Source organism: Equus caballus, chromosome 1 (genome assembly GCF_041296265.1).
Source record: "Equus caballus isolate H_3958 breed thoroughbred chromosome 1, TB-T2T, whole genome shotgun sequence".
Lineage (NCBI taxonomy): Eukaryota > Metazoa > Chordata > Mammalia > Perissodactyla > Equidae > Equus > Equus caballus.
The window spans coordinates 34,016,868-34,044,841 of record NC_091684.1 but is presented as its reverse complement, the minus strand read 5'-3'; the positions used below and the strand labels follow the sequence as shown (position 1 = coordinate 34,044,841).

Below are 27,974 nucleotides of genomic sequence, written 5' to 3'. Positions count from 1 at the left end.
TATTTTCTTAGAATACTGTGCCTGATTCTATTTTTTAAAAATCCCCCACATCACAACCTTATCACAGATGCCTATGAAAATAAAATTTGCTTAGCATTTGCATTTGTAAAGGACACATATTTTTAGATAAATTGTTACCTACCCTGCTAGGTCCTCATTACATTCTCATTCTCTGATTAAATGAATACATATTTGTTCCTATTCTATAGAAAAGGAAACTAAAGCAAATTATTATAAAATTATTCACCCAAAGTTATACACCTCAGTAGCTGGAGAGGTAAGACTAGGATAGAATCCAAAGTACTCCCATTTCAATGGTTTCTAACCTTCTAAAGTGTCTTTAATACAAACATTTAAAAATGTCTTAATCCTTCTATACTGTAGGAGCAGCTATACTTTTAAAAGACGATTACAACTACGATTTCTTTTTTCTAAAGTATTTTACCCAAATCACCCATAACTTAGCATATAAATAAATCAATTTTTCATCTAAACAAATATTGGGTCACTGGTAGCAAGGGATGTTTTCTAAGAAGGCAGAGGATTATCAGGAAAATTAAAATCAGCCTTCAAGTCAAGACTTTACCTGCCAAGTTTTGAATCCCTCTTGAAAACCTGTACATTTTTAGTCTGTACCACCTCCTTGGCTAAAATGTTCCATGAATTTTCTACTCACTGGACAAAGGAGTAGGTGGAGAAAGAGAAGGCTGGTTCACAGAAAAGGAAGAGAGGCTGCAATGACAGAGTTACAAAACAACTGACACATTGGAGGAGGATGGGTAGTGAAATTCAGTGATTAGAGCACAGGAAAGTGGTGTGAGATCAAAAGCAAAGGTCTTTTGGGACCCATCCCTTTGCTTAAACCCTGCAATCTCTTAGTTAACCTTAGTAATTGTAACAACTTTCTATCGATCTCCTTTTCGTTCTTACCACTTCACTCTAACCTTATCACTTCACCCCTGGATAAGTACAATGGTCTCTCATGTGTCTCCTCTGCCTTTCAGATCCCACCCTCCCACCCCCACTACAATTTATTCCATCTGCTATCTATCTCACCGTTATAGAAACCTTCTGTAAATACTGTTACTACAGGGTAAATTCAAGTCTGCCGAGACCCCTTCAAAGCCCTATATTATACAGCCTTATCCCACAAATTGAATCTTACCTTTCATCACAGATCCCACCTGTCTCCCAGTCTAGCAGGTCTCCATCGGAACCCACAAATATATGAAGTGTTTTGTGCCTTTCCCTAGGCTCTTGACCATCTAAATTAGGGTTCTGCAACTGGGCACTAATGACATTTTGGGCTGAACAATTCCTTGTTGTGGGGGCTGTCTTGTGCTCCATAGGATATTTAGTAGCATCCATGGCCTCTACCCACTAAATGCTCCAAGTTGTGACAACCAAGTACGTCTCCAGACATTGTGAAACGTCTCCTGTGGAAAACAAGTGCCCCTGGTTGAGAAGCACCAATCTCAATCCAAGTCTTGCTTCAAGCCTTAACTCAAGTCCTATAAGAAACCTCCAATCAACGTAGCCCATAGCCATCTCTCCCTTTTCTAAAGCTATATGAAATGCCTATTGATATGCAAGACAAATTTTTTTCAACGTTTCTTGACTATATGTTCCATCAACACTAGACTTCATGTATATTATATCTTTACAACTGAAATCATTTAGGTATGAAAAAGTATCATATATTAATAATTCCAAATGGTAGATCATGCTCAAATAACCTCAGAATACAACTACGTGAACTTTTAAAGATCCTGAGGAAGTTGAAAATTAACCAATCAGCAAATGTGCTAATTCGCGTAAGTATTCAGGTGAATAATCAGACAGAGGCATCAAGTCTTAACTGCTTTTTTCTTTTATTCGAAGCCATTTCAAACATAGGATTTCATCCTACTTCTTATCCCACTCTATAATCCAGTTATCAAAGGTTTTGGTTAATGCCGCAGTAACTTAAGATTTTACACTGTACTGAAATGCCAGACGTTCAACTTAATTTAGTTTACATTTAACTAATTTCACAAAGAATTTTAAGCCATTAAAATACAAATAAAATATAAGTAGAAAATCAAGAACATGTAAACATCAAAAAATACAGATCATAAAGGCCAGTTTAGATGTTGACTGAATTTCATATTTGCCTCTCAGAAAAGCAAAAAGAGAAAGCATTTATACATTATACAATATTTATAAAATATCAAAAAAGAATCAGGCAATACCAAAAAGCAAACATTTTCTATTACTGAATCCTAAAAGAAATCATTCATATCACTGGGAACAACATTCTTCATGACTGAGTATGACTTGGTGAAAATAATTCTTCAAAGAATTAAGGTAATATAGTCCAAGTACATAAATTGTGATTGGTTCAGCTTGATCCATCAGGAGGAATGAATGGACTGCACACCCTTGAATTGATCTTCTGTAATAACACTTCTTCTGGTCAAGCTTTTGAGAAAAAATGAAGGACAATTCTGGATCCTACTCTCTCACAGGAATCTGGTGTGCTGTTTTATAGTGCTTGTTGACATGGATCCATACAACTTGAAGGCTTTATATCCAGATCACAGATATAAAGTCAAACCCACAGCATCTAGCACACAGTAAGTGGTGACTATTTCTTCTTAAATCCAGACAGACAATGGGATTGGTACCTTACTGAGCAAGTTAAGGAGCTAGAACTCTCGCCTAGATAGAGGACAAAGCCACCTACACAATGAAAATGCTTAAGTAAGTGCTTGACAGAGTTCTATTCCATAAAGGAGTGGCTCTCTACCAGAGGGATACATAAGAATTTCAAAAACTCTTTACAGAAATGTTAGACATCTTGGTCTCAATCTATGCAAGCTACACCAGAACTGCCAAAAGTGGGGCCTACACAAATGTATTCTGGAAATATTTTGATGGGCATTGCTACAGGACACAGTTAAAAGTAGTTTTGGACTGGAAAATGTCATTCTTTACAGTTGTAAAGACTGCAATGGAAGAATCTCAGTGAATTTCGTCACGAAGAACTTAGCTTCAAAACGTACCCCCAGAATGACTAACCAAACTGACCTAGCTGCAAGGAAGTATTTGTTGTGAAGCAAATGAATTTTGAAGAACGTGTGATGTAGTCAGTTAATTTTAAAAGAGTTGACACTAAAATTTTTTCTGATATAGCTACCAAGCCTAATGGCCTCTTGAGGCTACGCCTGTTTTGCAAAAGTAACAGTATGTTATCAGTGTACTGAAGATAATTATGCAAGGGAATATGCAAACACTGCTTTAAAAGTTTTAAATTGTTAGATACATATTAAAAAGAATCCAGAATACAGTCTTATTTTGCACTTTTCAAAATATATATTTGATCTGCCAAGATATTTGATGGCTTCTTCTAGTTCTACTTCCCCCACGCTTTTCCCCTGCAAAACAAGCACACAAAATGAGAGAGAAGAAAAAACGCCCATTCTACAATGAGAAAGGAACTGTGTTTTAGTATGCTGCCAAAATCAATAGTTTGCAATAAATCTTTTGTGATTTTTATCTTTGTTACTTAAAATAAAAGCAAACTGACAAACTTATATAACAAACAGGACAGGTTTTGTAGGAGCATCAATAATATGAGGTGTATGTTAAGTTTACATTCTTTATATCATAACCAATTACTGCCTACTGCTATAAAGGTCAATGTAAGTGGTATACACTAAAACATTAAATTTGACAGATCTTTCCACAAAATTAAATAGGTATAGGAATGATCATCAGTACAGTTATATTTGAACCTGATTTGCTTTTCATTAAAAAAAATGAATTGAGAAGGAAGCTAGCATAGTTTTATTGCGCAACACTAATAAAAATTAGGGTCTAAAATTGAACATAAAAAATTACCCATATTATTACAGCATCTACTTCACAATACAAAAACTCAGATTTATGCAAAGAAAATCAAGTTCCAATTGTACAGCAATTAAAACTCATATGAAAGCTCTATGTGCCACACGCTTTAAAAAAATGTATCAAAAACAGGTATTACAAACAACATACAGTTGCTGAAATTGAGAGGGGTGAATAAATACTTTGTTCAATTCCAAGACATTAACTGCTGACTTTAAATTTTCCTAAGTCACATTCTTCTTGCCAGGCCAGAAATCAGGTAAGTTTATGGCAAACTTGGGTGCTTACTACTGACTTGATCAGGGAGAGTCAGCCAACCTAACATTCAATTCTGTATGGTAATCAGCTGCCTTTGTTGACAGGTTCATCTGCACAGTGCCATTATTTCTCTAAGTTAGGGGAGATCAACTACCCATTAGGGCACTTCCAATCCTATGGAGAAATGTCAGCAATAAGGTGTGCCAAGTTCTCTTTTGGGGCCTCAAATGGGACTCTCCCTCAACCACTAAATGAAAAAGAATGGTAAATGTAAAAGAATCCCTTTGAAAATCATCCACCTCTCCTTCTATCTCTTTCTCACAATCACGATTAACAGTCTCACTGAAAAACTGAATTGAAGAGTAAGAGAGAGGTCTTGCTAAAGAAGGAGCAATAGTAGGGGCCAGCTCTGTGGCCGAGTGGTTAAGTTCGTGCGCTCCGCTGCAGCGGCCCAGGGTTCGGATACTGGGCGCCGACATGGCACCACTCATCAGGCTACGTTGAGGCAGCGTCCCGCATCCCACAAGTAGAAGGACCTGCAACTAAGATATACAACTATGTACAGGGGGGTTTGGGAAGATAAAGCTGGAAAAAAAAAAAAAGAAGATTGGCAACAGTTGTTAGCTCAGGTGCCAATCTTAAAAAAATAAAAAATAAATTAAAAAAAAAGGAGCAACAGTAAATCTAAACTTCAATTAGTTTTTGTCCTGTTTGTTATATAAGTTTGAGTCAGTTTGCTTTTATTTTAAGTAACAAAGATAAAAATCACAAAAGATTTATTGCAAACTATTGATTTTGGCAGTATACTAAAACACAGTTCCTTTCTCATTGTAGAATGGGCGTTTTTTCTTCTCTCTCTCATTTTGTGTGCTTGTTTTGCAGGGGAAGAGCGTGGGGGAAGTAGAAGCTAGTCTCTTGTGTCAATATAGTGAAACTTCAATTAAAATAGATTTTCTGGATTCCTTTCCAGAGATGGATTCAACAACTCTGTGATGAGGTCAGGAATCTGCATTTTAAATAAGTACTCCTGGTAATTCTGACGCTGGTAGTCCAAGGACAACACTGAACAAAGAAGGTCCATGGACAAGTAGTACACTGCCAGGTAGCCCAGTCCATTTTAGGCAGATTGAAGAACAGAAACAAGGTATGAAGACATCAATGTGTATGGTGTGCCTGGGAAACAGGTGCTTAAGTCCCTTAACCTTACTGGTCCTCATTTTCCCCATCTGATAAGTGAAGAGTTGGACCACACTGTCTCTCAGGTCCTTCCCAAAGTTAATATGTGATCATCACCCAAAATATCCAGGAATCACGGTTCACTGTTACCTGAAGATACTGTGCTAATTGCTACTCATTTATTCACTCAACAAACTTTTATAAGTACTAACGAATGAAGAGATTCAAACCTCAAACAGTGTTTAGTCTGGTGGAGAGACAGGCAAGTAATTACCACACAGTGTCACAGGGGAAGGAATTAGGTATGGCATCACAAAGAAAGTAACACTTGATGGGGTCGGCCTGGTGGCAAAGAGATTAAGTTCGCGCGCTCTGCTTTGGCGGCCCTGGAGTTTGCCGATTCAGATCCTGGGTACGCACCTAGGCACTGCTTATCAAGCCACGCTGTGGCAGGCATCCCACACATAAAATAGAGGAAGATAGGCACAGATGTTTGCTCAGGGCCAATCTTCCTAAAAAAAAAAAAGGAAAGTAACACTTCAGCAGAAACTTTATGGGGGAGAAGGGGTGGCATTCCAGCAAGCAATAGCACATGCAAAGGCATTGAGGCATGATGCCACATGCTGTGTCCAGGATACAAAAAGCAGTTTGGGATGGCTGTAATACAATGCGCATGCTCCAGAGTGGTGGAAAATGAAGCTTTGGAAGAAAGGAGACACCTCATAGATGCCAGGCAAAGAGCTCAGATTTTATCATACAGAGGGACTGATAGCAGGGGATCAGGCCTGCATTTTAAGGAGACAGTTCTGGTGATAGGGTAAAGAATGAACCAGAAGGGGGCAACCTGGAGACAAGGAAATCAATTAGGAGGCTACTGTCAAGAGATGACGGCTGATAAAGCACAGCAATGACGATAAAGATAGGCTTCAAAGAATAGCTGTTTAGGATTCAGTTTCAAATAACCTGATGACTGTGTGTGGGATATTTAAAAAAAATGAAATTTCAGAATTGTTCTTAGTTTGAACTTTGGTGACAATAGATACTGGCTTCATTCAAAAAATAGGAAATACAGAGAATAAGTTTTGTGAGGCAAGGTTGGTTTTAAACTCCACACATTTTGGGTGCTTTGGACACTTGGGTAAGGGTGTCACAGACAGTCTGGAGCTTGGGTAAGGAGTCTGGGCTAAGGACAGATTTGAGAATCATTATCCTATAGACTGTAGTTGAAGCTATGAGACGAGCCAAGAGAACACAAAATGAAAGGAGAAAAGGATCAAGGACAAAATCCTAGAGAACAACAGTTAAGGGGTGGACAGAGGAGGAGTTTTGGGTTTTTTGCTTTTTGCTCTTCTTAAGATGAACTTGAGTACTTTATATGCCAAAGAGGAGAACTTAAAAAATCCGAGAAAAAGAGATTAGAGCAAGACCCAGAGGAATTGGGATAGAAAATTAAAAGTGATCTAAGAGGTGGGAGAAGAACAGTAGAAACTGATGTTAGAGAAACCAAGGAAGGAAACTTCAAGACTGGGAAGTTGTCTCTCTACAGAGCTAAGTGCATTTCGGAGGTCTAAGAAGACACACTGGATTTGGCAACTAGAAAGTCCTTGGCGGCACAACAGGTGATGGAAGCCAGAACACTGTGGATGGAGGAGCTAACAGGTAAGGAGGGAGGGGAGAGATTACTCCTTCTACGAGTTTGGCTGTGAAGGAGAGGAAAGAAAGAGAGCAGAAATCAGAAAATAATCCAAGTGGAGGAGTTTTCTTTTTGCGGGAAAGGGGAGGTGAAGCCAGTGCCGGGAGGTGGGAAAAGGTTATATTAAAGATGAAGAAAGGTTAAATGATGTCTCCCAGGGGAGTAAGAATGAATGGAGGGGCTGGCCCTGTGGCCAAGTGGTTAAGTTCGCGTGCTCCACTGCAGGCGGCCCAGTGTTTTGTTGGTTCGATGCTGGGCGCGGACATGGCACTGCTCATCAAACCACGCTGAGGCAGTGTCCCACATGCCACAACTAGAAGGACCCACAACAAAGAATATACAACTATGTACTGGGGGGCTTTGGGGAGAAAAAGGAAAAAGATAAAATCTTAAAAAAAAAAAAGAATGAATGGAATCTAGGACACATATAGGATCAGCTGTGGATAGGAAAAAAGTGTACCTCTGCATCTGAGACAGGAGAGAAGGATATCTGCTGATGAAGCTGGCAGTCAGTGTTGCAGTTCCTGTGTGAGAGTCTATTTCCTCTGAAAAAGCAAAGCCAGCCGCTGAAAGTACAAGGTCAAAAGTGGGGTAGAAGGTTAAGGAATGATAAAAGTTAGAACAGTTGCTGTGGGCGGGAAAGGAAAAGAAAGGCTGAGCTACCTTATGGAGCATGACATACTGTCATAGCAATAACCTAGTTGTGCGATTTTCACTTCTAGAATTTAGTTACTTTTATATATATATAAGTTGAAAAAGCAAATGGCTAAGAGTAGAGAGCATGCTGGAGAAAGTGGAAGAAAGACAACAGCCAAGGGAATTTTAGATACTGGTGTGAGTAAATAATGAACCAAGTGGTGTGGCTAGACAAGAAAGAAAGTTAACCTAGGTAGAGGCTAATGATGATAAAAGCATAGTCAAGGGACAGGGTCTTCATGAGGTCAGAGATTAAGTATAGAAAAATACGGAAGAGGGAGAAAGAGATGAAAGAAAAAGAAGGAGGAGAGAAGAATGCTAGAATTTAGGATTTTTAATATTGAACAGTTTTAGATGTTATGGTCCTGCAGACAGTCAGTCATGGCAGTAAGTTAAGGGATGCTGAAACTGTGATGCTCATGAAATTATTTGGGTGGTTACCAAGTATGATAGAAACAAGAAGCAGGGTGGGATTTACTAATCTCCAAATCTTAAATGAAACTTTCAGAATACTGTTTCAGTGTCAAGCTGCCAGAGACACTGGACTTTATTTGGTTACTAAGGTTAAACATCAGTATTAGTTTTGGTGACTATACCATTAAAAAATAAAAACTCTAAGAAACTCAGGCAATCAATGAATCTCAGAATAAAAAGATTAACCATGTTTATACTCTTCTGTCATTAATATATACATTCAGAAAATAAATTGAATCTTAAAAACTCATGAAAGACTCACACGAGGTAACTGTAAATTTCAAAGGAGAATTAACGATTACTCCCTTGAAGCATGAAAGATATAGTGTGGAACACAGGGCAGTATTTTAATTTCTAGATAATACGTTTATAGAATAAGGCTTAAAAATATAGACCGGTTCTGGGGCCGGCCCAGTGGTGCAGCAGTTAAGCGCGCACATTCCGCTTCAGCAGCCTGGGGTTTGCCGGTTCAGATCCCGGGTACAGACATGGCAACACTTGGCAAGCCATGCTGTGGTAGGCATCCCACATATAAAGTGGAGGAAGATGGGCACGGATGTTAGCTCAGGGCCAGTCTTCCTCAGCAAAAAGAGGAGGATTGGCAGCAGATGTTAGCTCAGGGCTAATCTTCCTCAAAAAAAAAACCCTTTAGAAATCCATGGGAAAATTAATTTTTATTTCAAAAAATAATTGCAGACCATCTGACTCCAAATTCAGATGACTGTAATAATTCAAATCTGATAGTGTTCAAATTAAGTTTGTTAAGCAGCAAGGTTTAGCAAAGGTCATTTCTCATCCTCTCTCTCTCATATCTTTTACTCCCTTCATCCCTACCCTTACCACCCCCTCTAAACAAAACTCATGTCAAAACATTCTATAATTTAAAAGGGCAATTGTACATTTTTTTATTCTTTCCTAAATCTATCCTAACCAGAGTATCTCTTGTCTGTGGACATATGTATTTTCTTTTTTTCGTTTTTGTGAGGAAGATGGTCCCTGAGCTAACATCCATGCCAACCTTCCTCTACTTTGTAAATGGGACACCACCACAGCATGGCTTGGTGAGCAGTGTATAGGTCCACGCCCGGGATCTGAACTTGCAAAGCCCAGGCTGCCGAAGCAGAGCATGCAAACTTAACCACTATGTCACCGGGCTGGCCCCCCCTTTTTTTTTGAACTTTGGGAAGAGAGATCATTGGGAGGTAAAAGTAAATCTAAATCCCCAGATAAGAAAATTGATGCTTTAGAGTTACTGCAACTAATGTGTTTAACGGCTTTACAGTTTACAAAACACTTTCATATTTCACTGTCACATTTCACCATAATCCGAGGTGGGAGGTAGGACAGGGAATACTATGATCACCTAGGTTGTACAGGTGACAAAACTGCAGCTCACTGAGTTAAGGGACTCCAGGGATATTTGAGGTGGATTCATCTTCTAAGGTTGATGTCATGAAGGTAACAGTGTTTAGTTTCTGTTTTTTGGGGGGTTTTTTTTGGTTTTTTGCTGAGGAAGATTGACCCTGAGCTAACACCCATTGCTAATCCTCCCACTTTTTTTGGTATGTGAGCCACTGCCACAGCATGGCCAGACGAGTGGGGTAGGTCCATGCCTGGGAACCGAACCTGGGCTGCCAAAGCAGAGTGCACCAAACTTAACCACTAGGCAACTAGGGCTTGCCCAGTAACCATGTTTTTTGACAAAATAGTCCTTCACAGCACTGTCTGGCTGGACTCAATATGACATTTTATTCTAGGAACAAGTAATACCATAAGTTAAGGTCCTTCCTCACACTTACCCTTTACAGCTGGAGTTGCAAATTCAAATGCCAGGCAGGTTAACACACAAAGTAAAACATGCCCCAAATAAAGAAATGATAAAATGATAAAAGGCAACTGACAGTAAGCCTCAGTGCCGGAGAGGCTTAGAGGAGGATGGTTGAAGAACTACAGAGACTTTTTCTTCCTAAAGACAGCTACAAATCACTTACAATGACCATTGCCTTCTATGACTGCCATGCACAGATCTGATTTTTCTAAATCTGATTTTTCAAGAAGTCTAGATTTTTATGTGAAATCTCCTGACCCATAAATGACAGAAACTGAAGAAAAAAAACAAAAGAAAAAAAGAACTGAATCAAAATAATTTAGCAAGTGAGATGTGGGCCAACAGTATGAGATATCTGCGGGACTGATACTGCTTCCCCCAAAAGACAAAATACTCTTTAAACTTGAAAATACTTAGAGTTGATTTTTTTTTTTTTTTTTACCCCTCTAAACTACAAGCTGTCTGGTGGTAGATCTCAAATTCTGCACAACCTCAATTTAGCCAGTTCATTATTTGGGCTGATACACTTCATAACACTTCGATGTAGTGATCGTAATACATCCCAGTAAATACATGCTTCACGTATTTTGTAAAACACGTACTACTGTACGATGATAATTCCAGAAGTCAGGTGTACTTACAGAACACCACAGATTACATGTTATTTGCACATGCACACATATTCTATTTAGCCCATAATGTTGCTACGTAAAGAAAGTATTTCTTAACTTTTTCCTTCTTTCTCCACTAGATTGTTCCTAAATTCCTACACTGGAAGAACTCTAGAAAATCAAAACGGGAGACCCAACAGGATTTTATTTAAAATGACACTCTGGCCACATGATTTCGAGGCTCGGACACCTTTAGTGCTGTGCAGTTGTTTCAGATTCTAAGGTGAGTAGAACTTCTATTTCTACTTATGCCATAATGGATCAATATCACTTGAAACACTTTTTTTGCAGCAGCAGTTTCTTCACTTCCACATCTCCCCTTTCCCAAATATACAAGGTCGTTAGAAGTTTTAAACACTAAGTTTCTCTAGAATTAAAGCGCCAAGCACAGCGCCTGACACAGAAGGCAGCTAATCGACATTTGTCGAACGTTTGAATGAACGAAAGCCTACCCAACCGCGCTGTGCTGCCTCCTGTGCGAGCAAGTTCGCTAACTTCATCCCCGCCAGAGATTCCCAGGGCAAATTTCAAACCACAGAATCGTTTATTTAACTCGTTATTTTAACATGGGGTGACTCACTGGGATAAGAAAATAAACAAATGTAGGCTGTTTCGCTTATTATGCAAAGATGACATGACACGAGTGAGCATGTCCAGCATGCCTTATTTTGACTTTTAAAAGGATTAAATTGCTTAACTAATAGCAAAAAAAAGAACCGCCGGCACAGGTAGGGCGGTCTTCGGGATGCCACATGCAAAGCGCTTCAAATCAAAGAACCTCTCCCCTCCCGATAAGGCAGAGGCGGCGGGAGAGCGGAGGCGCGCCCCGCATGCCCGTCAGAGGCGCGACGGCTCGTCCACGGCGGGCTCGGGAGCATCCTCCCCCGGGAACGCCCGCTCCTCTGGCGACGCCGCTGGTCGCCGCGGGCCCGCGCCGGCCGGGAAGCCTGCGGCGGATACTCACCCGTCAGGGACACTGTTCGTCTTCACCATGGCTCCCACGACCCAAGCCACCCTGCTCTCAGGTTTCTTCCAGAACTGACGCCGGGGCACCTGTGGTCACTGGGGCACACACCCAGGCGGCGGGTGGCCAACGCCGGCGGCTCCCGCCAGGCGCGCTAGGCAGTGGCAGACTCCGGCACCTCAATTCGACCCACAAGCCCAGGCATCGAGCGAACCGACTAGCGCACATAAGTTTCCCGAAGACGCACACTCGGAACCTGGCCGGCCGAGGGGCCGCATTGCGCATGCTCCTGGACCGCCTTGACGTCAAGCCCCGAGGAGCAAGCGCACCGCTGGAGGCGGGCGGGGGTGTGGGTGCGGACGTCAGGAACGGTGCGGGGCGGTTGGTGACCTCTCGTAGCCGGCGGTAAATGGTGCGTCCTGCCTTGGCTGCCTAGACATAGCAAACGTGCACAGTCCGTCAAGGTGAATGTAGTACTGCCCGTTAAAGCCCCCCGACCCTTACCTGTCAGACACTCCAGTCTTTCTTTGGTTGGAGCCCTACTCTTAAAAAAACCAGTGGAGGGGCCCCGGTAACCAGGGCCACACCCGCACGGGCTGCTGGGACTCGTAGTCCCCAGGACTTGGCCGACCTGTCAGTCATCCTCTTTGGGAGTTGATAACCAACTCCATTTCACAGCATTCGAGAGCAATGCTTGATTTGCATCAAATCCGGGTCCATATTACTTTTCGAGTGCCTACTGTGGGCTGAACACCTTGGTAGGATTGGCGGAGGGTAGATGAGTTCATGCTTCCAGCCCTCGTCCTCACTTGAGGGTAAGTCGAAAGATGAACTTATGAGGTAGAATGTAGTGAACAAAAATTACGTGTAATCAGTGCCACTTGGGCTCATAGAAAGGCCAGAGTCAGAAGAACCTTCCTGGAAGATGTGGGGTTTGAATAAGGCCTTGAAACGTGGAATGCTCTAATAAGGGGGAAGTTGTACAAATCAAAGGACGGAGGTGGCAGGGAGTATAAAGAAGAGTAGGATCTGACTGTAGTCGAAGGTTTATGTTGGAGAGTGGGGAGCAGGGCTTAGGTGGGGAAGTGGACACGAGGGCCTTTTGGTCTCACTTTCAGAAAGGGCTTCCTCTTTGAATTTCTCTGCAATAGAGACTATAAGTATAGGCACAGAGAGACATCTCTCTGGTTTAAATAAGAGACAACATCACAGGACTTGTGTCCAGTTTCTGGACCTCAAGGCCCTTGTTGTTCTATGGATTAATGCATTTTTATAAATCCTGTAATTAACTTGTGAGTAGCAGAATTTTATTACACATATGTGTGTTAGATATAAATTTTCAAAATATGTTACAGTTTTTGAAACCTGTTTTGGCATTTATTTCTTCAATTTTTGCATACCGGAAGTCTCAAGGGAAGTGGACCCAAATCTTTCTTGACCTACGGGAGCAGGTTATGATGATTTGGGGCTTAGTCTTCAGAGCAGTGGATGATTTAGTTTTGACGCCTTTCAAGGACATATATAAATTCACAGATCAGAAAAATCCTTTGTCAGGCTACTTGTTCCTAGTTTTTTATTTTAGAAAATAAGATCAGTTAACTAAAAGATACTCATTTTCAAACTTGTCAGGTAATGGAACACCTGGAAGTCATGATGCTTTTTGTAAGATACTGTGAAATAATGCTATGTCACACTTAACTAATTGTGGAACTTTTTTGTTAAATTTCACCTTTTCCATATCCTAATTCTGGTAGAGGGTTGCTGGTGACATATTTAATAAATTTTGATTTTCACAAAATGCTATTTGCTGCCTTAATTTTATCATAACTTTGAGATTTTAATTTTTTGGCATAGTATTCCAATTCAACTTAAAGAAGTCTGGAAGAGTGTGATTTGAGAAACACTGCTATAAGGGAGCAGGGAAACACTGCTATAGGGAATTCTGTATTCATTCATATAGGATGAATCCCATCAGAAAGGATTCATCATACCATGTGCAATAGATAAACTTAGATGAAGGTAAAAGTGGATTTTGAACTGAATTGAGTTCTGCTAAGGAAGGATAGTGGGTTATACATTTGGAAAGATTTCCAGCAAGAGCTGGGGGAAAACTAAAGGAAAAACAAATTTCTAGTTAGCTCATGACTGGCAAGCCAATGTGTGTCTGCTTACTCTTTCCACTCCAACTGCACATTAGTTTGGTTACTATGTACAGTTGTTATTTAAGGAGTCTTTTGTTGTTCTATTTCTTATTAGATATTTTTAGATATCTAACATTGTTAGATACCAGAATATGCATTTTATGACCGTTTTATACACTAGAGATTTTTCTGTAATTTTATTCTGCTTACACTCCTGAAACCAAATGGCATGTGATGGAAGTAAGCAAGGTGAGTGAATGTTAAATTAACACACAACGTAAAATAGGCTTTAGGAAATTTTGTTTCAGGAATCACCATAGTGCTAAAAGCATTGTGGGATAAATTCGCAGAACCCAGGGATTTCTAAATGCTAAGCAAGGGGCAAATGTTTATGCACGTAAAATTGCCTTCCGTTTGCCGTGGATCAGAAAAGATTGAGTGAACTATTTGACTTTAATTCTCAGGCTTTGACTCTGGACCTCCAGGTCATCTGATACAAAAATAGCTAATTCTCAACTTCCTTATCTTTTAGAAAAAGCTTTAACTGCAACAATTGTAAATTAGCAATATCCTCAAAGAAAAGATTGGGTTTAACTGTTGGAGCCAGTTTTCTAACACAGAAAGTTGAATTGCTGTAAGAAGGTAAGAGTCTGAGTCATAATTTTTTATTCCTTCGACATGAGATTTTCAATAGAGTAAAGGCAATTTTCATACAGATCTTCAAGTTTATCTAATATTTCATCTATAATCATTTATTTGTCTTGTATCATTTATGGAATGAAAAATGAACTAGGGTAGAAATATCTCCAGGTCTGCAAAAAAACACCTGATTAATAATTTCGTCTACAATAAGGTTTTATTTGATAATTTATTATAATTTAACTATCTGTAGGATGTGCCACTGGTAATGTCCCTAGCTTAGCAGACAAAATTTGCAAGTGTAGGCATCAGTATTGATTTGAAGTTTGTTTTAGAAGTTCTTGCAGATGGGAAAGTAAATTCAAAATTCTCTTTTCCCAGCATCCTATTCCTGTTGTGTCTCATCTTGGTATGTTGGTAAGAAGAATCTTAAAGGTGCTGATTCTTTTAAAAAATCCTTAAATCAATCTCTTAAATACCTTTTTTTCCTGATAAAACAAAGAATTTAGCTAACTTAGACCTGATTCCCTTCCATTCCAAGTCCATTCAGTATTTTTAATCATGTTCTGGACCTCTCACCTGAATGTCCTGTAAGCATCAATAAGCAACACCTGGAACTGAACTCATTAATCCCTACGTCAGCTACCTTCCTGCTTTGACAATACTCAGAGTGACCCTACTTCTCAGGTGCTCAGTCCCAAAACCTGGGAGTCTTTGATTCTCCCCTGACTTTGTCTTACACATCCATTTGCTCACCACATCCAGTGAATTCTACCTCTTAAATGAATCTTTCTCCACACTCCATTCCCACTTCCATTTTTTTGATTCACATCTCTAGCATCTTTCATCAAACCTATTATAATGGCCTCTTAACCCACTCCCTGCCTTCCGGGAGTATTTCTATGTTTAATCACATCTTTTTTTTCTCACTAAAGTTTTACAGTTTTGCTGGGGAGGGGGATTCCCCCATATTTTAATTGAAGTTATTCCTAGGTATTTTGGAACTTTTTTGCATTGCTATTATGAAAGTGATCTTTCGCTATTGTGTTAGAATAGAGAGAAACTATTACCTTTGACATATATTCTCTTGTGTTCTGCCACTTAACGACTTTCTAATTATGCCCAAACTTTTTTGATTGAAAGTTTTGAGTTTTCTATGTAGAAAGGCCTATCCTCTACAAAAAATAAAAATGTTGTCTTCTCCTTTAGTTATACTTCTGACTTCTTTTACATGTCTTACTACATTCACCAGAATTTCTGTTAAATACTAAAAGTGATCAACTACTAAATACTAAAGTTGACAATGTATTTCTTTGTTTAGTTTTTAGTTAAATTAAAAAATTTAAATAGCATACTGTTATCTCAATATCACAATAGTTGTTTTCTTTCAGTAATATATCATTCTTAAGAATATTTTTTATTTATTTAGAAAGTGGAAATGAAAGAATCATCATGAAAAAGATCTCAAAGAGAAAAGAAGATATTAAAAAAAAAGTAAAGTACTAATGGAGTTTATAAGGATTTTGATTATACTAAATAGTCTAATATAATGTAGGATAATCCTGAAAAATGCTATAATTTGGTTCTTTATACAAATCATACAGTTCATATGTTGAAAAAATAACAATAAGAGAGCTTAGGGATGAATTATACTCTGGTCTGTCAGTTATATAGTAAAGAGCATTAGAGGTGAGTTATTATGTATTTCCTTATTTATTTATTTGGTTTTGTAAAGTTAATTTTTATTGAGTTAATGATAGGTTACAATCTTGTGAAATTTCAGTTGTACATTATTGTTTGTCCATTGTGTTGTAGGTGCACCCCTTCACCCTTTGTGCCCACCCCCACCCCCCCTTTCCCCTGGTAGCCACTAATCTGTTCTCTTTCTCCACATGTTTAACTTCCACCTATGAGTGGATTCATACAGAGATTGTCCTTCTCTATGTGGCTTATTTCACTTAACATAATTCCCTAAAGGTCCATCCATGTTGTTGTGAATGGGACGATTTTATTCTTTTTTATGGCTGAGTAGTATTCCATTGTATATATATACATTTCTTCTTTATCCAATCATCAGTTGATGGGCACTTAGGTTGCTTCCACATCTTGGCTATTGTAAATAATGCTGCAATGAACATTGGGGTGCATGGGACTTTTGGAATTGCTGACTTCAAGCTCTTTGGATAGATACCCAGTAGTGGGATGGCTGGGTCACATGGTATTCCTATTTTTAATTTTTGAGAAATCTCCATACTGTTTTCCACAGTGGCTGCACCAGTTTGCATTCCCACCAGCAGTGTATGAGGGTTCCTTTTTCTCCACAACCTCTCCAACATTTGTTACTTTTTGTTTTGGTTATTTTTGTCATTCTAACGGGTGTAAGGTGATATCCTAGTGTAGTTTTGATTTGCATTTCCCTGATGATCAGCGATGATGAGCATCTTTTCATGTGCCTATTGGCCATCTGTATATCTTCTTTGGAGAAATGTCTGTTCATGTCCCCTGCCCACTTTTTGATCGGGTTGTTTGATTTTTTGTTGTTGGGTTGTGTGAGTTCTTTATATAGTATGGAGATTAACCCTTTGTCAGATATATGACTTGCAAATATTTTTTCCCAATTGGTGGGTTGTTTTTTGGTTTCAATCCTATTTTCCTTTGCCTTCAAGAAACTCTTTAGCCTGATGAAGTCCCATTTGTTTATTCTTTCTAATATTTCCCTTGTCTGAGAAGACATGGTACCCGAAAAGATCCTTGAAATATTGATGTCAAAGAATGTACTGCCTATATTTTCTTCTAGAAGGCTTATGGTTTCAGGTCTTACCTTTAGGCCTTCGATCCATTTTGAATGGTCAATTTTCATTCTTTTACATGTGGCTTTCCAGTTTTCCCAGCACCATTTGTTGAAAAGACTTTTTTTCTCCATTGTAGGCCCTCAGCTCCTTTGTCTAAGATTAGCTGTCCATAGATGTGTGGTTTTATTTCTGGGCTTTCAATTCTGTTCCATTGATCTGTGCAGCTGTTTTTGTACCAGTACCATGCTGTTTTGATTAGTATAGCTTTGTAGTATGTTTTGAAGTCAGGGATTGTGATGCCTCCAGCTTTGTTCTTTTTTCTCAGGATTGCTTTAGCAATTCGGGGTCTTTTGTTGCCCCATATGAATTTTAGGATTCTTTGTTCTATTTCTGTAAAGAATGTCGTTGGGATTCTGATTGGGATTGCATTGAATCTGTAGATTTCTTTAGGTAGTATGGACATTTTAACATTTAATGTTTATTAATGTTTATTTAATGTTTATTCTTCCAATCTATGTCTTTCCATCTCTTTATGTCATCATCCATTTCTTTCAGAAAAGCCTTGTAGTTTTCATTGTATACGTCTTTCACTTCCTTAGTTAAATTCACCCTGAGGTATTTTATTCTTTTTGTTGCAATTTGAATTGTATTGTGTTCTTGAGTTCTTTTTCTGTTAGTTCGTTATTAGAGTATAGAAATGCTACTGATTTATGTATGTTGATTTTATACCCTGCAACTTTGCTGTAGTTGTTGATTATTTCTAATAGTTTTCCAATGGATTCTTTGGGGTTTTCTATATATAAGATCATGGCATCTGCAAACAGCGAGAGTTTCACTTCTTCCCTCCCTATTTGGATTCCTTTTATTCCTTTTTCTTGCCTAATTGCTCTGGCTAAAACCTCCAGTACTATGTTGAATAAGAGTGGTGATAGAGGGCATGCTTGTTTTGTTCCTGTTTTCAGGGGGATGGCGCTCAGATTTTGCCCATTGAGTATGATGTTGGCTGTGGGTTTGTCGTATATGGCCTTTATTATGTTGAGGTACTTTCCTTCTATCCCCATTTTATAGAGAGTTTTTTTTTTTATCATAAATGGCTGTTGGATCTTGTCAAATGCTTTCGCTGCATCTATTGAGATGATCATGTGGTGTTTTTATTCCTCAGTTTGTTGATGTGGTGTATCACGTTGATTGATTTGTGGATGTTGAACCATCCCTGTGTCCCTAGTATGAATCCCACTTGACCATGATGTATGATCTTTTTAATGAATTCCTGAATTTGGGTTGCCAAAATTTTGTTGAGAATTTTTGCATCTATGTTCATCAGTGATATTGGCCTGTAGTTCTCCTTTTTCATGCTGTCCTTGTCAGACTTTGGTATCAGTGTGATGTTGGCCTCGTAGAATGTGTTAGGAAGTGTTCCATCTTCCCTAATTTTTTGGAATAGCTTGAAAAGGATAGGCATTAAATCCTCTCTGAAAGTTTGGTAGAATTCCCCAGGAAAGCCATCTGGTCCTGGGGTTTTATTCTTTGGGATGCTTTTGATGGTTGTTTCAATCTCTTTCCTTGTGATTGGTCTGTTCAGATTGTCTGCTTCTTCTTGACTTAGCTTTGGGAGATGGTAAGAGTCTAAGAATTTATCCATTTCCTCTAGGTTATCCATTTTGTTGGCATATGGTTTTTCGTAGTATTCTCTTATAATCCGTTGTATTTCTGCAGAGTCTGTTGTTATTTCTCCTCTTTCATTTCTCATTTTGTTTATTTGAGCTTTCTCTCTTTTTTTCTTTGTAAGTCTGGCTAGGGGTTTGTCAATTTTATTTATCTTCTCAACGAAACAGCTGTTTGTTTCATTGATCCTTTCTACTGCCTTTTTTGTTTCAATAGCATTTATTTCTGCTCTGATTTTTATTATTTCTCTCCTGCTGACTTTGGGCTTTGTTTGTTCTTCTTTTTCTAATTCACTTAGGTGTAGTTTGAGATTGCTTATTTGGATTTTTCTTGTTTCTTAAGGTGTGCCTGTATTGGGATGAATTTCCCTCTTAATCCAGCTTTTGCTGTATCCCATGTGAGTTGGTATGGCATGTTATCATTTTAATTTGTCTCCAGATATTTTTTGAGTTCTTCTTTAATTTCTTCAATGATCCATTGCTTGTTCAATAGCATATTGTTTAGTCTCCACATCTTTGTCTCTTTCTCAGCTTTTATTGTAATGAATTTCTAGCTTTATAGCATTATGATCAGAGAGGATGCTTGTTATTATTTCAATTTTTTTAAGTTTATAGAGGCTTGCCTTGTTTCCCAACATATGTTCTATGCTTGAGAATGTTCCATGCGCAGTTGAGAAGAATGTGTATTCTGCTGTTTTGGGATGGAGTGTTCCATATATGTCTATTAAGTCCAACTGTTTTAGCTTTTCATTTAATTCCACTGTTTCCTTGTCAATTTTCTGTCTGGATGATCTGTCCATTGATGTGAGTGGGGCATTGAGGTCCCCTACTATTATTGTGTTATTTTGATATCTTCTTTTAGGTTTGTTGATAGTTGCTTTATGAACTTTGGTGCTTTTGTGTTGGGTGCATAGATATTTATAAGCGTTATTTCTTCTTGATGTAGTGTCCCTTTGATCATTATATATTGACCCTCTATGTCTCTCTTTACCTGCCTCATTTTGAAATCTACTTTGTTGGATATAAGTATTGCAACACCTGCTTTCTTTTGTTTGCTATTAGCTTGGAGTATTGTCTTCCACCCCTTCACTCTGAGCCTGTGTCTATCCTTGGAGCTGAGGTGTGTTTCCTGGAGGCAACAAATTGTTGGATCTTGGTCTTTAATCCATCTTGCCACTCTTTGTCTTTTTATTGGAGAGTTCAATCCGTTTACATTGAGGGTGATTATTGATGCATGAGGGCTTAATGCTGTCATTCTGTCACTCGTTTTTCGGTTTTCCTGCATTTCCTTTGCTTCTCGTCCTGTGTGTTTTGATCTACCTATTGACTTCTGCAGTTTCTTATGCTGGGTTTATTAGCTTTTTCCTTATTTATGTTTTGTGTCTCTGTTCTGTTTTTCAGTTTAGTGGCTACCCTGAAGTTTGTATTCAGAATCTCGTGCATAACATAGTCCATTTTCTGGTGGCCTCTTATTTCCTTAGTCTAAACTGATTCAGTCCCTTTCCTCCTCCCCTCCTAAGTTATTATTTTCATCTCCTATTCCAACTCGTGTTGTGAGTTTGTTGTTAAAGTGATAAGATTGTCTTTGTTTTTGGTGTTTTCCTTACCTTTATCCTAATGGTATAGTTGAATATTTGCTATCCTATTCTGATTATATTTGTCTCTTTACTCTATGTTTTGTGACCCCTTTCTCCCTTTTTTTCTTTTTTCAGGTTTGAGGGCCTTCTTGAGGGTTTCTTGTAGGGCGGATCTCAGGGCTACGAAGTCACTTAGCTTTTGTTTGTCTGGGAAAGATTTAATTTCTCCCTCATATCTGAAGGATATGTTTGCTGGATAGAATATGCTTGGCTGAAGATTTTTATCTTTTAAAGTTTTGAATATGTCGTTCCAATCTCTCCTAGCTTGTAAGATTTCTGAGAGAAATCTGCTGAAAGTGTGATAGGGGTTCCTTTGTAGGTTATTTTGTTCTGCCTTGCTGCCCTGAATATTGTTTCTTTGTCATTCATTTTTGCCAGTTTTACTACTATATGCCTTGCGGTAGGTCTGTTTACATTGACAGATCTAGGAGAGCTGAAAGCTTCCTCCACACACATTTCTCTCTCATTCCCTAGATTGGGAAGATCTCTGCTATTATTTCTTTGAGCACGCTTTCTGCTCCATTCTCCTTTTCTTCGCCTTCAGGTATACCTATAATTCTTATGTTGCATTTCCTCATTGTGTCAGCTGTTTCTCAGAGATTTTCCTCATTTCTTTTTAGTCCTCTCTCTCTTCCTCTGTCTGCTGCCATTCAACCTATCTATCTTCGATTATGCTAATTTGCTTCTCTGTGGTGTCCACACGGGCATTCAGGGAATCCATATTCTGTTTTATCTGATCCATTATATTTTTCATCTCTAGTATTTCTGGTTGATTTTTCTTTATAGTTTCAGTCTCTTTGGTGAAGTAACTCCAGAACTCATTGACTCGTTTCTCTATATTTTCCTTTACCTCATTGAGTTTTTTGATGACAACTATTCTGAATTCATTGTCATTTAGTTTACTTATTTCCAAGTCCTCAGGACATGTTTCTGTGTTTTTATTGTTTTCCTTCTGGTCTGGAGTTTTTATGAATTGTTTGATGCTAGAACAGTTTTTCCACATAGTGATATTATTCGGTTGCAGCTATAGCCTGTCGCCACTAGATGGGGGGCGAGAGACGCATATTCTGAGCCCTCTGCCTTCAGCCAAGATGGCGCGGCACAGCGCGGGTTGGGGGGAGCATATTTTCTTTTGCGCGCAGTCTCCTGTTTCCGATCAGCTCTCCCTATCTGGTCTCCTGGGGTCTTGGCTTGATGAGGTCACCCCATGTGAAAGCTTTCACCCCATTAGAGCGCCTCCCTCTAGGCTGAAAAGGCCCTGGGGAATCCTGGGTGATCCTGCAGATGTGCGACCCCTCCCCCATTCCTTCCCTCATGGAGCCTCCAGGCACAGCAATCCCAGTCTTTAGGGGAGGGGGCGAAGTTCTCTCTTACCCCGTTCCAGCTCCTCTGAGGGGGGCTCCAGCCTCTTTGTCCTCTGTCGTTTGGCTGCTGTGAGTCTCCGAGGATTCCTGTGCTGTTAGAATATTTTTTGTTGGAATAAAGTTGCTCCTTTTTGTTGTATGTTGGAGGGGAGAGAGTCCCAGGTAAGCTCACTCCGCCATGATGCTGACATCACTCTTATTTATTTCTTTACTTAAATATTAATTTATTTATCTGTTCTCTCAGCTAGCCAGCAATTCATTCCCTGCTTTACTCAAAAAAACAGTTTTTCCTTTTTTAGTCAGTGAGTGAAACATATATAGGACCAGTATGTTAGAGTAACTCCAATTAAGATTCATATTATGGGGCTTGCCCAGTGACATAGTGATTGGGTTCACATGCTCTGCTTTGGCAGCCTGGGTTTTGATGGTTTGGATCCTGGGCACGGACCTACACACCACTTATCAAGCCATGCTGTGGCAGTGTCCTGATACAAAATAGAGGAAGATTGGCACAGATATTAGCTCAGAGACAATCTTCCACTAGCAAAAAGAGGAAGATTGCAACAGATGTTAGCTCCGAGACAATCTTCTTCACTAAAAAAATAAAATAAAAAAGATTCATATTTTATCCCCGCCTTCTAGATGGGGATGAGAAGTTATGAAAAAGTATCCAGAATCCTGGGAATGCTGAGTGGGATTATTGCAAATTAAAGGGAGATCTCATAAATCACTTGCCAGTGTTGATGTTCCTCACACCCTTGAGGGTTGCTGTGCCTTGGTCAAAAGTAGAATTCGATATTTTTATGTTGAGGAAAGTACTGAAGGTTTAATAATAACAGAACATCTTAGTTCTTGTTGACCTTATTCAATAGTTCTTAAGTATGGTACAGGGACCACTGGTGGATTTTGAAGTTCTTTTAGAAAGTCTTTAGACTAGGCTCTTATTGTGGTAATGTCTTTACTGTGATTATGTCAATACTCTGCTTTGGCTTTAAACATGAATCCATGTTTTTGCTGTGGTTGGAAAACCGATGTGTCTCTGCTTACTCTTTCCACTCAAACTGCACATTAGTTTGATTACTATGTACAATTGTTATTTAAGGAGTCTTTTGTTCTTCTATTTCTTAAACTTAAAATGAAAAACAAACTCATAATCCATATCTTTCTAAAAGAGGATTTAACATTGCTGGTGTGATTTAATTTTAGAATATTGAAATTTAAAAAACTGTAAAACAAGTAAATGCTCATTTTAACATATCAAGTTTTTGATAATAGTAGGACATTTAATTAGAAATACCAGTAAGCAGCTAGAAATAGGGTATTCAGGAGAGCAGTCAAGGTTGGAGACAGATTTGGAAAGCCATGGGAATAAGTGTACTCTCCTAAGCCTTGAAATGTGGCTACATTTAAGCTATGAGAAGTGTGACTACTAATGGATACAGAGAATAAGTGGTTAGAGAGGTGGAAGGGTGGAGGACAAGGATATAGAAAGTTTTCAGAAAATAAAGGTGCCCAACGTTATCAGATGCTATGGAGTAATCAAGTAATAGCTAACACTGATAGTGTTGAGTTTCAAAATGTTTTCATGTGTTTAATCTCATTTGACCCTCCTAAAAGATAAATAAAGTAGACAATATATGAACATTAAGAACTAACCATGGGATTTTACCATTAAATGTCCTTTTTGATGTTAGAACAATTTCTGAAATTTAAGAAAACAGGCAAAGGATATGAATTGACTTTCAAAGGGCTGATAAACTTGTGAAAAGATGTTCAATGCCAAAACAAAAAAGATGCAAGGTAACCTCCCCCTCTCTTTCACAGATATCAGAAGAGTTAGATAATGTTGCAGTAGAAGAAAATGTAGACAAGCCTGTCCAAAAAGGTTCTCAATAAGTATACTACAACTCTGATACTATTGGTTTCTATTTTTAAAAGATGTAAATGACTAATGCTATCTAGGGTCTTAGCTGGGAACACAAGTTTCTTAAGGGATGAGTTCACATAGAAACTAAACTTTCTGGGTAATACAAGGTGGGCATAAGGAAATACATAGTAAAGTCAGTGCATGTAATAAAACTAAGTTTTGAAGGGCCCACCCCATGGCATAGTCATCAAGTTCAGCGTGCTCCGCTTCTGTGGCTCAGGTTTTCAGATTTGGATGCTGGGCATGGACCTACACCACTCATCAGCCATAATGTAGTGGCAACCCACATACAAAATAGGGGAAGATTGGCACAGATGTTAGCTCCGGGCTAATCTTCCTCGAGCAAAAAACAAGAAAACCACTGAGTTCTCTCTGCAAACATGGAGAATTCACTGGTGCTTGAGACTGTTAAACTGTGTTACACCATAACATACATAGATATAGAACTTGCTTCAGGAAGCTCTAGACTTTGGGGATAAAAATACATAATGGTTGAACTCTGGTTCATTCATCCAGCAAATATTTATTGAGCTCCTACTATGTGCCATCTGCCATTCTAAGTTCTGGGAATAGAGTATAAACAAACCAATGAGTAATTTTTAAATTATACCAAGGCATACTGAGTTAAGAATAAGGAGTCTCATGACCTATTTAGCTTTATACTTACCCTTTATTTCCACCATCCTCTGTGCAACCTTTAAGTATGCAAAGGCAGGGAGACAAAAAAGAAAAATGCACGACAGAATGACCAATAGGTCCTCTATTTTCTGCTGTACCTAGGCCTGCACAACCCCTGTCTTTCTCAGTTCATCTGATGGATCATCTGATGAATGAGCAGAAAATAACACATGACTGAGTGCACATGACAGCTGGAGTCTTCTTTATGTACTACAAGACTAATTTCCTTTGAGAAGTGGCAGAAGTAGGAGTCAGCAGTATTATACTGATTTTACAAAACTGACATAAGTAGTAAAAAGGGTACCTAGCTAAAATGGGTACCACTCTTCCTTTCTGATTCCTTTCTCTCCAGCTTAATCAAATTGAAGTAACCTACCTTTGATATTTGTATATTCTGTAGAGCAGTCTATACAGAATATGACTGTTCTTATGGATTTTTTCTCTGAAATGAAGAAGACAAAGATTTGCTCATCTGAGCTTTTTTTTGTGGCTTGACTATGAAGAAGGACTCTAGCCAATAGCTGAGGATGCAGAGGGTAGGGAAAAAGTCTCAAAAAGAAACAAAATTCAGCCCTGACTGTGCATGAAGTGTTTATTCCAGATGGAAAATGGAGAAGGGACATCTGTTGGTCTTAGATTCTAAGCTCTCATGGAGAATGACCTAGTCTTCATAATTGTCATAATCCTTAGAAATGCATGCAGTTTAGCTTAATAAGTGTTTTTGCTGCTATTGCTGTTTAATTATGTTATAAGAAAGTGTCATGACTCTGTATTATGTTGGCTTCCTGACAGATTTAGATGCAGAAGAAAATCAAAACATAATAGAAACATTGAGAGGCAAAGTAAGAGAAAAGCTAAAAAATGCTAAGGTAATGCTTATTTATTCTTTCCTGTTTTCAAATTTACTGTTTACGTGCAACATGTATCATAATAAACTTTTGTTTGTTAAAAAAGAGCCAAAATCCAGTCTTAATATAACTCCTTAAATCCAAAAAGCTTCAAGTTCTTTCCTATGCTTTTTTTTAAACCTAAAGCCAGGAAAAGTTAAGTGATTTGGTCATGGTAATGCTACATGACATCTCAGGGGAAAACATGTACATACTTGTTAAAAGAAAAACATTGAGCAGCCTTGATAGTTGAACAAAAGACTTAAGAGCACAATTATCTCTTCATCTGTGAAATTATGTTTTCTATACCATTCATTAATGTTGTGTTTCAGATTAATCAAGGTGAAAAGTCTTCAAGTCAGCTGCTCATTGATAATAAGATATATCAACAGTCGAAGGTGAATAACTTTTTTTTACTTTTTGAACAGATCTATTGAGATGTACTTTACATAGCAAAAACTTAACCATTTTAAGTATATGATTCAATGATTTTTAGTAAACTTACAGAATTATGCAATCAACACTATAATCCAATTTTAGAATATTTTTGTCACTCCAAAATTATCCCTTACATAAGCCAATTTGTAGTCACTCCCTGTTCCTATTTGGCGTTATTTTTTATCCTAAAAAAATTATAATAAAATATTATAGGTGATCCCCGACTTACAGATTTTGTTCTAAAATTCAATGTGTCATCACATATTTGAAACTTGAAATGACAGAACAACTCATATTTTGGGGAAACTGTATTATTTAGAGTAAAAGCTAAGCAGTTTTGATAAAAAGATCCAAAGTAAAATGTCTTAAGATAGAAGTTTTATTTCTCTCTAGTGTAACAGTTAGGTAGTCTAGGTGACTAGGAGAGTTCTGCCATCTTCAAAACATGGTTTCCATCTCTGAGTCCAATGGCAAAGCTCCAGTGTCTTCATTTGCTGGCCAAAGGGAAGGGAGAAGGAAAGAACTGGAGGATTGCAGATTGCTCTCTTATAGGACAAGACCTGCAAGTTGTACACGTTATTTCCACTAAAGGAATGTTGGAAAAATGTCCAGGTATCCAGCTAAAAGTAGATTCTTTTATTAGAGATGGAGGAAAAGACAATAATTAACAACTAGTCATTTCTGCCAGAAGCAATGAGAGTATTTAACGCTACAAATTTTTATATGCAAGGATTGTTTTTTGTTTGTTTTGTTTTGAACTCGTCTTTGTCCCCTCCACAGTGCCCCTCTTGAGTACTTAGTAAAAATTATTTTAATTAAATTTAAAAGTAAAAGCAGACTAAAAAAAATATGTCTGTGTACATGTTATTCATTCAACAAATGAATGAAGTGTTCCTAAATTGGATGTAACTTAATATGAATAGTAAAAACTTGGAAGTTTGTCAAGGTCAGTACATTGAGTGTCAAGAAAAGAGGTGAACAGGAAGTGAAATTGAACTTTAAGAATCTCCATACCAAATACGAGATAGGGATATCTGCTCAGGCAGTTGAGGATTTTAGCAAGTGTTGGTTTCAATGAGCAGAGATGAAGGAAAGTAGAAGTGTAAACAGTCATGCAGTGCATAACAACATTTAGGTCAACGACAGACCACGTATACAATAGTGGTCCCATAAGATGAGTACCACATAGCCTCGGTGTCTAGTAGGCTACACCATCTACGTTTAAGTAAGTACTGTAGGGGAGGAAGAAATTTTCCTCTGCCCTTCTAGGTTCTAGCTGGTCTAAGAATTAAATTGACATGAGGCAGATTAACAGGAGAAAAACAAACAAAAGTTTAGGAACATGGAAACATGGGAGAAACCCAGGAAAACCAAGTAACTAGCCAAAATGGCCAAAACCCTCACCTTAAATACCATCCTCAGCTAAAGACAGAAGAAGGTGTTGGGGGCGAAGAGAGTCAGCGACTTCAAAGGGAAGGAAGGCAATTCACAGGTAGGTGAAAAGGAGCAAATGTTTGGAAAACAAGTGTTTGTTTGGCAACACAGAAACAGAAGAAGACAGAAAGGAGCCCAGTAAACTGGCTTTTCTAGGTTCCTCCCTGTCTACCACCTAGTTCATGTTATGTGAAGGTGATAGCTTGCTTCCTGAGACAGGTTTTTTTAACCTGAATTCTTTCAGACAGTTAAGGGGGGGGGGGGTAACAAGAAAAAATTTTTGAGTCTCATTTCTTAAAAATAATCAGCCTAAAATAATTCTCATGTTAAATAGACATATTTTGGGGTGGCAAATTTTTTTCCCCTTCAGTACACTCTGTGATTTTGTATGATGATGAAATTGCCTGTGACACATTTCTCAGAATGTATCGCCATCATTAAGTGACACATGACTGTACTAACAATTTATACATGCAGCATTGTTACAAGGTGAGTAACTTTTAAAGTTAATGTGTCAGCTAAATTGTAGATACAAACAGGATATTAGATAAGCTTTTGTATTTTACATATTTTTTAATTCTTTGACTCCTAGTGACTATAAGTTTTACTTTTTATTATAGAATTAATTGGTCTCCCAAGCCTCCCTAAAAATAGTTCATTTTAATATGTATGTGAGAAAGAAGTGATAAGTGATTTACATTTAAGATTCAGACTTTATAGTATTG

At 38.4% G+C, this 27,974-nt stretch overlaps 1 protein-coding gene across 13 annotated transcripts in view; it reads left to right on the top strand.

Annotated features, from left to right (window-relative positions):
- Positions 1 to 11,923: 11,923 nt before the first annotated feature.
- Positions 11,924 to 27,974, top strand: part of CC2D2B (coiled-coil and C2 domain containing 2B) — a 103,030-nt gene continuing 86,979 nt past the window's right edge. For 4 of the 13 annotated variants that reach the window (XM_023641842.2, XM_023641863.2, XM_023641837.2 and 1 more), the window contains exons 1-6: positions 11,924 to 12,463; positions 14,322 to 14,431; positions 15,858 to 15,922; positions 23,710 to 23,770; positions 25,283 to 25,359; positions 25,710 to 25,775. In XM_023641842.2, the coding sequence (XP_023497610.1) occupies positions 15,881 to 15,922; positions 23,710 to 23,770; positions 25,283 to 25,359; positions 25,710 to 25,775 (246 nt within the window). In that variant the 5' untranslated portion in view covers positions 11,924 to 12,463; positions 14,322 to 14,431; positions 15,858 to 15,880. Of the gene's footprint in view, positions 12,464 to 14,321; positions 14,432 to 14,809; positions 14,838 to 15,857; positions 15,923 to 23,709; positions 23,771 to 25,282; positions 25,360 to 25,709; positions 25,776 to 27,974 lie in introns of all 13 variants that reach the window. The other 9 variants (XM_070223666.1, XM_023641834.2, XM_070223670.1 and 6 more) reach the window with 9 other exon arrangements.